Genomic DNA, 12,674 nt, shown 5'->3' with positions numbered 1-12,674 from the left:
TTGGTGCTGGCGTTGGCGCTGGCGTTGGCAGTGGCAGTGACGGCGACAGCGGCGGTGATGGTGGTGAAATAAGAAATAAATTTAATTGAGGATAAAATATGAAATAACAACTTTAGGCTATTTCTAAGAACTCAGGAATAGCCTAATACTAGGGAGACCCCAGGAATCTCTATTCCCCTTGCAAGGGGAGTAGGTCATTCCCAGGAGCATTGTTACTGGGAATAGATGTTTTTACCAAACAAAGGACACTACAAGAAAAACCATTTTTAGTGACAAAAAATTAGTGACGGGTAAAAAAACCCATCACTAAATGTAGTATTTGCATAGTTTTTGTGAGGGTAAAAATTTACTCTAGCTAAAAATTTATGATTTGGTGACAAAATTTTAAATTTATACTTATTTTAAAAATATACTCTCACTATTGATACAAAAAATATTGTTACTCTCACTATTGATGTATCTGAAAATTATTTCATTGAAATTTAATTCCCACCAAAATTTTTGGGCGCCCCAGGTGTGCAGCTGGCTCCCTCATTATAGGTTTTTTTTTTTTTTCAAAAACGAATAAAAGCATCTAATCTCTGATCCTCAATCGCTGTGATCAACACCGTCAAAATCAATGAAATATAAGTATATAGAGCCCTAAATCATCAACTCCGGTGTATTTGAAAAGAATCTCAGGCAGATCAGAGAACTTAGAACAGCAAAGCGGCAGCGACGAACGCCAAACCAGCAGATTCGACGAGAGCGACTCGGTTCAAAGCGGCGGCGTTGGGAGGGGAGGAAGGAGCATCGCCTCCGGGAGCCTGTGCGATGGATAGAGGATTAGCGATGGTGGAGGCGGTAGGAGTGCTAGTGGGAGGAGCCGGTGGAGAAGAGAGTGGTGACTCAGAGGGAGCGGCGACAGATGGAGTCTGAGCCGGAGAGGACGCTGGAGAAGAACGCGGTGCCGGCACTGCCTGCGGCGGAGACGCGACCGGAGATGGAGATCTCTTCGGTGAAGTAGCCGGTGCGGCTCCTGGTGCCTGAGCAAAGGCAGATCCAGCTATCAAGGCCACCATCATAACAGCAACAAGCCAACAACTCTCAAGTAAGCCATTTTTCCACTCAAACGATAATTCAAGTTCAACAAACTTTGCTTCTGTTTGCAGAGAAATTGAAATTGTATGTATAGGCAGAGAGAAATATTTGTGAATGAAGAGATGAGTAAATCCATTATATGTTGATTTGCTGCTTGTGTGGACAATGGAAATTTTGGTTTACTTTGCCTTGTTTTAGTAATCATTTATGAAATTATGAAACTTTTTATTCTAAATGTGTAGCTACTGTTTGTGATTTGTTTTGTTTATTTTTTTACAGATTGTTATTTCTCTATTTTTCGGTAAACATTTCAATAGCTTTTGATGATTATGGTTTTGTGATCATGTGATTGAATGTATTGTGTGAACAAGGAAACTAGAAAGAAAAAAGAAATACTTGCCTCGACACCTGCGGCAAGGACTTCAACAACAGGTCAGTCGTTTTTTTTTTTTTTTTCTTTTTTCCCGTTCATAATGATGGGTTTTCTATTCTTTGCTTGCATTATCTCGTGAATTTTAAGGCTAAAAGTGATAGTTTAGCTTGCTTTATGGGTTAGGCATGCATTTGCGGTGGCTGTGAGATAATAAACAGTACAGTAATGGCGGATGGATGCCAAAAAGGGGTTTGGATTGTTGTTAGTTGGGCACAAGCTTTGGGTGACACTTCACTAGCTGATCATACTGATTATCAACCATAAATTTTTAATAGTAGTGATTTGAGATTATGCATAAAGAGTTTTTGTCATGCTACTTTGATATTTTTTATGGACAATGGATAAATAATGTAGGCAGTTTACATAGAGGCAATTGCAATGGTGGAAGAGTATTAGCATTCAGCAAGCTCTTTCTGTAGATGGTGGCGTTCAAGATGTTAAGGCTCATTACCCTCAGCTCAGTTTGAAAAACTTTCCTCAGGTTCTTTACTTTTGCACTGTGTATACTAAAACAATAATAGTCAATATAAAAATTGCTATAATGTTACAGTCTTGTAAAATATCATCCCTTTTGTGAACCATTTTCCTTTTCAATTTAGAAAGATAATTAGAAGATGTATTTTGCTGAAAGTATCACTCTTAAAACTATACTTTGTAGCATTTTTCATATTTAGAGGGACAGAAATATGCATAAAGTTTAATTTGTGGGATAAACTGTGAATGAACACTCATTCTTGTGTTTTTTGTGGTGCCGTATAGGATTAGATTTTCCAGTACATATGGAGATTTGTGTACTCTATGTTTTCCCTTTTTAAATTTTCCAGTAATTTGTACCATGGAAAACTTGTGGGAGAGAGTTTCTTGGGAAAGAAAAGGCCAGTTTATGAGTGTAGCGATGTGCAGGTATTCTCTCCTAACCTTTATAGCCGACTCATGAACGCCACCACTCACCTGGTCATCATTGTTATCAAAACGTTATTGATTATTTCAGAATTTTTTTTGAAAGCAAAATATTGCAAACTAGAGGCCAAGAGCTGTTAAAGAATTGTTTGCTTAATCTTTTCTTGCGTTTTAGGTGAACGGCATGAGCCTTTGATGTATAATGTTGTTAGGAACCAGATTGAGACGGAGTTCCCGGTGGTGGGACTGGATTGATGAGGTATATTTGCTTTTTATTTTGTGGTTTCATTATAAACTATGGATTAGATTAAATTATTGCGTTCTCTTTGTTCTATACTCATGAATTGGTACACATTTGAAATTTAATTAGATTGTGATAAAGATTTTGATTTTTGTTGTTTAATATTGCTCCCCAAGACATGCATACACTATATTGCTGTAGTTTCAAGAATTTTGAGCATATAGCAGTATACTATTCTATTCTTAATTCTATACAACAAAATAATTTTTAGTGTATATTGAGGAGGCATGATGGTATGACTCAGGTCTTTATGTTTAATATAGGTATCATTGCTCTTGAAGGACAGTTTCATCGAATCAACCTTTTATGAAGGTATGTTTCTAATGCTCAATGTTATATATTAACTGTTCTTTTTCTCTGTCTTGTGAACTAAGATCATGGACCATTCAATTTATATTTGACTTTGTTTCCTAGGATATGTATATAATGTCACTAAACTATTGAAATAATAAAAAAGAATAGGGCGATGTACACACATAATAGTTCAATTGCAACCTGTATTATCATTATGTGATTATTATTAATTTTAATGTAAAATTTTTGTTTAATCATATGCCATAGTAGATGTCACCCTTCTGTTTTCTCCTTGCTCTGTTACAAATATTGATAGATCATTTGATGAATTCTAAGCCTGCAAATTGTATGTCTTTAAGCTTATACTAAAACATTTTGGGGTTTTATTGGTAGTCAAGAGACAGAGGCTTGTGATTCCGAAGCAGGAAGTGAGATGATAAGCAGGAGTTTGAGCTCACCACTGATCTTGCATGACTTGAGCAAAATTAGTTCAAATGCAAAAGACTTTTGGCAAAATAGCTAGCCAATAGATACATTACTATGACTATTTGTTATAATTAGTTTCTTTGTCTTTAGTCTTTACAAAGTTGTATGGAATATTTTATTTTGGTATTAATGATGAAGTCTTTTAATATATTGATCGAGTTTACTTTAATTGCATTATGTATCTATATAATATTTATAGTTACAACATATCATAATATCGATTAGTGAGAAAAGAAATGTATTACAAAAATTAATATTTAATGAGAAGTAACAATATATATATAAATTAAAAAATAATAATATTTGTTAGTAAATAGTAGTATTAATGACGGTATTTTCCATCGTTACAAGAATATAATGAGAGGAAATTATGCTAGTGAGTAGTTGTATTAGTGACGGGATTTTTTGTCGTAAAAAGAATGTTTTAGTGACGGTAAATACACTATCACTAAATTGCTTATTAATGATGGTATCATATCCCGTCACTATTTATTTTTATCTACAGAAGAAATAACGACGGGTGGTGACGGTAAATTTTCCGTCATTAAAAGTCTTTTATGATGGTTTTTGAATTTTTAGTGACGGTTTTACCTCTCATTAATGAACACTTTTCTTGTAGTGGGAATATGCCTATTACTAGGAATACTATTCCATTCCAGGCCTATTTCGCGAACTAAACGTTCCATAAAAGTAATATTTTATTATTAGGCAATCACTCTTCTTTCACCTTTCGTCAATTTACACAATGCTGCCTTCGACTTAGCTAGAACCAACATTGCAAACTAGTCACCGTAATAATAATAGTGGCTCTTCTGTGAGAGGATGTTACTTAAGAGGAAGAGTGTAATACTTTTGAGGAAAAATGTAATACTTTTAAATTAAAATGTAAAAGTATTATATTTTCTTTCAAAAGTATTATACTTTTTCTTTTAAGTAGCAAATACTTTATAAAATAGAGTTCCAAGTCTCCTAAACAACATCAAAAGTCAATTAAAAAAAAAAACCTTAGCCACACACTAAGACTCTATTATTGTATTCCTCATCTCGAACTCGGTCTTTCAACCACTTCTCTCTCCGACCCTCTCTTTCTCTCATCACCGTCACCAAAGACACTAGTTGCTGAGAGCCCAGTGACTTTGTCTATTGCCCAATTCTACATATTTGATGTTTTATGTTGCATTAAAATATAAAGATATTTTTTTAATTGTTGGAATAACAAGAGTTTGCATTTACTTGTTCACCATTTGAAGTAGATTGAGAGTTAGTTGAGAGTATCTGTGAAAAATTATAAGTGTTTTATAAAGCATCAAATGCATTTTCAGGAACGAAATATCCAATTGCCAATATTTTTTTTCCTTATTGATGTGTGAGATTAAAGATTTTTTTTGCATAATTGGATTAATTCAACTGATTTGATGATAGCAAATATAGTCAAGAGTATGCTGACAAAGGTTGATAAATATTGAGAAGTGATTAATGGGATTTTGGCAGTAGCTACTATTCTTGATCTAATGTATAAGTTACGAGTTGTTCAATTTTCTTTGAAGAATTTTATGGAGATAAAGTTGTAAAAGAAATTGAAAGGATTAAAGACTTATTGTCATAATTTGTTGGGTGAATATGAGTGTTCTTCTTATGTAAGTAAAGTCATCCAATCTAATGTTCAAACGGAAATTTGAAAGATGATGACCATATTATAAAAATATTAAAGTCTATTTTTGAAGACTACTTCTCAGAAGGGTGGGAAATCAGAGTTTGACTATGATGGTAATAATATTACCAGAATATATTTACAACAACAACAACAACCAAAAAAAAAAAAAAAAAAAAAAAAGGAAGTAACAAGTAGTATGCAAAGTACCAGATTTGAGTGTGTTCCCTCCCTTCCCTCCCTATTACCAAAGTAAAGTATTTATATTGGCCAACACTCAATCTAAGTACAACACCTTCGAACATAATACAGGCACCATTATGTTCCTAATAAGTGCATCACACACCCTGAGTGCATTAGCTCTATGTTAAGTGCAATAGTTACACATGCTCTCTAAGATTAAATCCTGCTTTTGACTGCTACAGTTAATTATATTAATTATTTTGACTCATCAATTGGTTCGAGTTAGACCAAGAGTGCACCGCGTCGAATCTGAAATTGTATGAGTATCCAATTATCATGTTAGACTGTTATTTGGAGGATGATAAGTTGTAATATGATGATGTCTTGTATGTTTTACAACGGTGACAAACTCAATGAAAGGGATATCTAATGTTGCAAAAGGTTTCCAAGGATATCTTAACTATTCCAATTTCAATAGTTGCTTCAGAATTTGCTTGCAAACTAGTGGTATGTCTTCATCGTACTAGACTATCATCAAAATATTTTTGAAAGCTCTAATGTGTTCTCGAAATTGATTGTTTGAAAATATTAGAGGTAAGGAATTTAGTATAACAAATCGTTACAATTGATTATTCTTTACTTTACATAAAATTTAAAAATGATATTTCACATTGTTTATTTGTTTGTTACTTTTATAGGTAATTGCTTCATATGAAGTTTATGAAATTATTAAAGATCTATTTCTTCTTCGAGAATTAGAACTTTAGAGATAGTTATTAAATTAATTAATTGTTTAAAAGTTAAATTGAATATACAATACAAAAATATAATGAATTATAATTCAAGTATTTAATTTATTCATTTCATTTTTTAGGTTATTAATGGAGATTTGAGGCCGGCTTTGATCAATCGTTATATCATACACCACATTGCACGTAGGTCTATATATGCGCCTATGTGCTAAATGGTGGCGTTTTAAGTTTAGTCCGTTAGTGACATTTGACGGGACTGACGCCTCTCCGTCCGTCCAATCGCATTTTAAAAAAAAATTATATATATATATATATACATACATATATATATATATATATATATATATATATATATATATATATATATATATATATATATATATATATATATCAAACCTTTCTTCTTCACGAAGTCTTTCCATTACCACTCTCGGGCATTCAAAAACGATCACTGTTTTTCCGCGAAATACGGCAAAAATCGCAAATACTTCATCACATTCTTCTGCAAAAGAACATACAACATCGCAAAGATACAGGTAAGCATACCTACTATTACTTCTCAGTCCAAACATTCATGCTATTACTTCATTGTGTTAATACAGTAACGATACCTAGGGTTACATATTACTTAGACTTGTGTATATTCTGGTATAAGATTATGTACATTACTGTTTTCAGGTCCTATACCTTATCATTGATAACCGCTATTTTTATACTCAACATTATGTGTATTCCTGATATATGTTATGTGTATTCATTCATAATATTATGTACATTGGTGTTCTCAGTTGCTATACCTCATCATAGATAATCATTATTCTTGTATTCCAAAATTATGTGTATCCTGGTTATATATTATGTGTATTACTTCATAGCATTATGTACATTACACATTTGCATCCCTGTAAACTTCTCAATCCCAATATATTGTCTGTCTGGTGTTAATATTAGTGTTACCTATTACTTAGAACTGTGATTATGTGTATTATGTTATTATGTCAACTAGGGTTACATATTACTTATACTTGTGTTTATTCTGATATAATATTAAGTACATTAATGTTCTCAGTTGCTATACCTCATCATAGATAACCATTTTTCTTATATTCAACATTATGTGTATCCTAGTTATATATTATGTGTATTCATTCATAAGATTATGTACATTGTACATTTGCACCCCTGTAAAATTCTCAATCCAAATCTACTGCTTGTTTGGTGTTAATATTAGTGTTACGTATTCCTTAGATTTGTATTTATGTGTATTGTGTTGTTACAGATATGTCAACCACTACAACCACTAATCCCCGGAGATCTCCCAGAAATAAGAATGTTGCACCTACATCAACACTTCCAACCACGTCTGATCCTACACTACGAGAAATTGCCAGAGCGGGTAAACGAAAGAAAAATACCGCTGCTGCATCAAAAGGTGCTGAATCATGTTCTGAACCATCAAATGTTGAAACCAGAACAGATGCCGGTGATGTCCCCAAACAGCCTGCTGCCAAAAAACAAAAGAAAACCCATGCCAGTACAGCTGCTGAACCTGACAACGCCCCAAAGAGGATAAGAAAGGATGAAAAACAGAAGAAGAAAAAACCAAGAAACAGTGATTATTTATCTGTACGGACCTCCCCAAAGCAGCTCTGTGCACTTGTCAGTAGTCTGAGCCCGGAACAGCACCAAGCTGTTCGAGATATGGGATTTGGATCCCTTTTAAATGCAACACTTTCCTTGTGTGATTGTGAACTTCTGAGGTACCTTCTAGAGCGCTTTGATGTTGGTAGACGCTCGATACATATGGAAGAGGAAGAGCTCCTTCTAGGGGATGATGATGTACAATCAACACTTGGCATCCCCAGAGGCCAACAGACTGTTGTGGAGGCTGAAGTAACGAGCAAGGACCCACAGTTCACTCGCTTGGTTGCACTTTGGAGACAGCGGTGGCGATTGAAGACAGGCACACCAACTACAAGCCAGATGCTAAATGGCATCATTGAGAGGCGTGATCATGGCGACATGTTCAAACGTGACTTCATAATCTATGTTGTTTCCACATTGATAAGAGGCTTCAAGAACATGTTCTGTAACTACAAGCTCCTGTATTCACTGCAAGATGTCAGCAAGATCCAAGACTTCAACTGGTGTGCTTACACGATACGATCTCTTGTTGACACCACCACAACATAGAGAGGCAAGCGTTATGCAGCCTTCACTGGTCCTGCAACTTTCCTGATGGTATGCACTCTGTATATTGTCCTACAACCTTATGTGTATTCATGATATACATTATGTACATTGTAGACTATAATTATGTACATCTTTTAATAACTTTATGTGTATTTTACTGTGTCATCATGAACATTAACTGATACTGATTTTGAATGGTTTATCTTTTTTTTTCTTTTTGTTTTGTTTCTCTATTTGAAGCTGGCATACCTAGACAAAGTGCAGGTTAGAGGAGAGATAGTCAGAAAGAGAATTCCCACCATCACTTCGTGGACTTCAAGTGATTTGAGAGCAAGGGTCAAGGTTGAAAGAGACATAGGCGGCTTTGGAAAGGGGAAAGTTGTTGAATATATCCCAGTTGCACATCAGCCACCACCTCATGAACTGCCACTGCCTCGTGAACTACCACAAGGTCAAGAAGTTGAAAAGGTCACCACAGCATTGAAAAAGATGACCATGAGCATTATGGAGTTCGGTGAGGTCATGGTAGGTGTTGGGGTAAACACCTCTATTGTTGACATTATAAAGAATGTGTTCAGCAACTTATCCACCAATGCCAACCTCACCCCAAGCCCGAATCCAACCCCACCGGAGAGCCTGCTGCGAGATGATGATATATACAACCAGCCCAGTTTCTTGGATGCGGTTGCTGAACTTGAAGCGGCATTCCTGGCAACATTGAAGAACATGACAACTGCTGACATACCTGCACCAACTTTTAATCTCCTGACGCCAACTGGCCGTGATGCTACTCCTGAAGAAGCCCCAAGAAATGCAACTCCACCTGAAACAACACCACCTCCGCCCGAACCCACATCTGAACCACGAGCAGCAACACTATCAACATCACCCACCACACCACCACCACAAACAACGGAAGGAAATACAGCAGCAACAGCAGTTACCCCAATTGCAACACTCTTGGAGCAGCTGGTTGATGACATGGCTGATGGTTCACCCCAATCATTACCAGCCACGGAACAGAAAACTCCAGAACAAATTGAGTTTGATAGGTAAAACTCACTTATCACTTAATAGTATCCTTATGTGTGTTTAATCTATTGATTATGAACATTTATGTTCCAATTTAATATCTCATCAATCCTAACCCAAATGTGATTATGTGTATTACTTCATAGCTTTATGTGTATTCTACTATAATACTATGTACATTATTATCCTTGTTAATTATTTAATCATGCTGTTATGCCTACTGCTTAAAAAGTTAAAACATGTTTCTAATTACTTTTCTGTCTCTACAAAGCATCATGGCTGAATCTGAAGATGATGTTGAAGATGTCAATGTCCGGAAAAGGCCACAGCGAAAGTTCAAGAACCTCCCTCTAGCTTGTCGATCCCCGTACTAGACAAGCAACATTTCAAAACTCAAGAATGTTTCCGCCAGGGAAAAACTGATCTCGGACTATGCGTTCCTGCCACCAGATGAAACTGACTACCCTTCTTAGTATGTATTTCATTTATAACTTGTTATAACAGATGCTTTCAGTTGATATACCTCACCATAAATAACAGCTATTCTTAAACACAAAATTATGTGTATCCTGGTTATATGTTATGTGTATTACTTCATAACATTATGTACATTATACATTACACTATGGGAAACAGTAGATTACTTTAAATTGTGAAGTGTTTATTTTGTAATATCAACTTGTTTTGTTTATTTCCAGTGAAATGTTGTTTTCTGCCCATGATCTATTTGCAACGAGAGAGGACATTGCAACACTGGCAAGTGGGCAACTAGCTACAAATATCCTACAAATATGGGCACACAGATTGACAGTGCTTGATATGAAAAGAGCAATTGATCAACCAAAGATGATCTTCTTCTCGGAAGCTGATTACGTAAGTACACATCTAGAACTAAGCACTTTTTTAAACAATGTACTATATGACCCACAACCTCTTCTTTACAGATGACACTTGAAAAGGTTGAAATAAAAGCTAGGAATATGGATATTGGTGACTTCTGTACAAATATTGACTACCAGTTGAGGGGGACTGCAATTGATATAACAGATGCAAGTCTTGTAAGTAATATATATATATATATATATATATATATATATATATATATATATATATATATATATATATATATATATATATATATATATGAATTCTAAGATTATTGAATTTATGTCTGTATTTGACACAGTTTGTTAAATACCTTTTGATTATTCATTTCAGGTTTTCTTTACAATCTTGAGGCACAATCACTACTACTTAATGTTCTTTAACATCCCCAAGTCAAAACTTCAGATCATTGATAATAAGCTATTGCCCAAGGGAATAACAAGTAAGAACAGATATGAGAACTGCCCGGCTAAATTGGTAAGATATACTAATACTCCTATTTAATATCTATACCCTATAGTTTAATATTTACATTACTTAAATTAATTAAACACTAAAATTACTATAATGTGCAGAAAACAGCTTTCTACAAATACCTCCAATCGAAGAAAAACTCCCTTGCAAGGAAAGTGAAGAATATCGAAGTGGAGTGCATTCACATGCCATGGCAGGATGAAGAGAACACAACAGATTGTGGCGTGTATTGCATGCGCCACATGGAAACTTACAAAGGGACTGAGGTAGACAAGTGGGAAACTGGTTTCATAGGGGGTGATAGTGATGTAATTAAGTAATAATCAACTTTGTTCTACATTACACATGTTATCTCTTGTTTCTTCTAATTTTAACATCTATCTTTTGTTTATTGTAGGTTGTTTTCATTACATCGCTTAGAGCCAAATATGCAGCAAACATCCTCATGTGGAAGAACAACGAATACATGGAAACAGTCATGCACTCAGTGAGGGACAACTACAAGAAATAGAAGTGAAACTACTAACAAGAATCTGTAAAAAGCAATTCTGCTAATCCAAGCTCAGACTTACATGTATTTTTGGTTCAATTTTTGGAAGTTTCAGTTAATAAACAATTATCAGAAATTTGTATATGCTCCTTTTGGTAGTCCAATCTAATGTTTACTTATATTCTATACTTTTCATATTCCCCAATATAGTTTTGTGCATAATCAATGCAAATACTACACAAACTGTGAACTATCAAAAAATGTACATAATCATATGAAGTAATACACATAACCCATATAATGAATACACATAAACTTTCAAAACAGTGCACATACTACTAAAAAAAGTCTAACAAATATTTTGTTTCTGTTAATATATACAATCAAACATCCTACTGAATATAATCCATGTACAGAATACACATAGGACCAAGCATATCATTTCCCTATACTGATAACTGCAAATCTAAAAAAGAAATGTACATAAATATATAAAAGTAATTAATACAAATAAAAATGTACATAATCATATGAAGTAATACACATAAAGTATATAATGAATACACATAAACTTTTAAAACAGCACATATCATAATAAATGTCTATTTTATTACTGCTGAGTTATATGATTCAACATCCTTCTGTACGTGATACACATAACTACGATGATTAACACTAACATATGCTTTAATTATCCTCCATGCTTGACATTGTGTTAACGTGACAAAAACTAGAACCTCCGGAACTTGGGTGGACAAGATATCCATCACCCGCAATATTTAAAATATTATCCTCAACTTGAGACTGAACAGCAGATTTTATTTTGGAAGCAACCATATTTGCAAGATGCTTCCGTCCCCTTGCTTTGTTATATTTCTTTGAAATAACACTGCTCACCCTCCTATTCCGCAACCCTTTCGTTCGCCTAGTAGATGGATCCTTTATAACACCACTTGGCGATCCTATGTCACATTCTTCAAATAAACTACCACCACATTCAGCTTCAAGTCTTCTCTTTGCATCTACAATTGCTTCTTCACAAATCTTCTGTCCTTCGATATTTTCCTGACTGTAAACAGCAAGCCTATGAAATTTCCTAATGATTTCTAATAACCAAACAGAAGATGCACCATTACCACTATCAACTCTAGACATTATATCAAAATTATCAACTTCAACAACTTTTTTAGTCCACCTCTTCAAAATATACTTCTCAGGGACTTCAGAAACACAATGCACATTTAGAATGCGTAAACAATGACAACACAAAATCCCCAATTCAGTAAACAACTTGCAACTACATCCAATGTCCATTTGTCTACTGTTAAAGATCACTTCATGCCTAATAATATCAACATTAGGCCTCCAAACATGATACTTATACACACCATCTTCCAACATCACACACTCTTGATAGCATGATCCACCTTTCAAAAATTGTTCTTCAAACAAATAGTATATCTCAATTGTATAAATTTCCCTAGCATGCAACAGAATCTTAACATTATCCATCACCATTG

At 34.4% G+C, this 12,674-nt stretch overlaps 2 protein-coding genes and 1 long non-coding RNA gene across 3 annotated transcripts; 1 reads left to right on the top strand and 2 right to left on the bottom strand.

Annotated features, from left to right (window-relative positions):
* Positions 1-616: 616 nt before the first annotated feature.
* Positions 617-1,208, bottom strand: LOC109173859 (classical arabinogalactan protein 5-like). Its single transcript, XM_019323195.1, has one exon. The coding sequence runs from the start codon at positions 1,062-1,064 to the stop codon at positions 696-698; it is 369 nt and encodes a 122-aa protein (XP_019178740.1). The 5' UTR covers positions 1,065-1,208; the 3' UTR covers positions 617-695.
* An 893-nt stretch (positions 1,209-2,101) lies between these two features.
* On the top strand, positions 2,102-3,590 carry LOC109173860. Its single transcript, XR_002052969.1, has 3 exons — positions 2,102-2,416; positions 2,589-2,672; positions 3,402-3,590. It is a non-coding gene; the product is annotated as an uncharacterized LOC109173860 (long non-coding RNA).
* An 8,251-nt stretch (positions 3,591-11,841) lies between these two features.
* Positions 11,842-12,672, bottom strand: LOC109173537 (protein FAR1-RELATED SEQUENCE 12-like). The gene has a single exon (XM_019322777.1). The coding sequence runs from the start codon at positions 12,670-12,672 to the stop codon at positions 11,842-11,844; it is 831 nt and encodes a 276-aa protein (XP_019178322.1).
* Between the last annotated feature and the right edge of the window lie 2 nt (positions 12,673-12,674).

Source organism: Ipomoea nil, unplaced genomic scaffold, assembly GCF_001879475.1.
Source record: "Ipomoea nil cultivar Tokyo-kokei standard unplaced genomic scaffold, Asagao_1.1 scaffold0482, whole genome shotgun sequence".
Lineage (NCBI taxonomy): Eukaryota > Viridiplantae > Streptophyta > Magnoliopsida > Solanales > Convolvulaceae > Ipomoea > Ipomoea nil.
The sequence above is the reverse complement of the archived record's forward strand: the minus strand, read 5'-3'. Positions and strand labels throughout refer to the sequence as shown.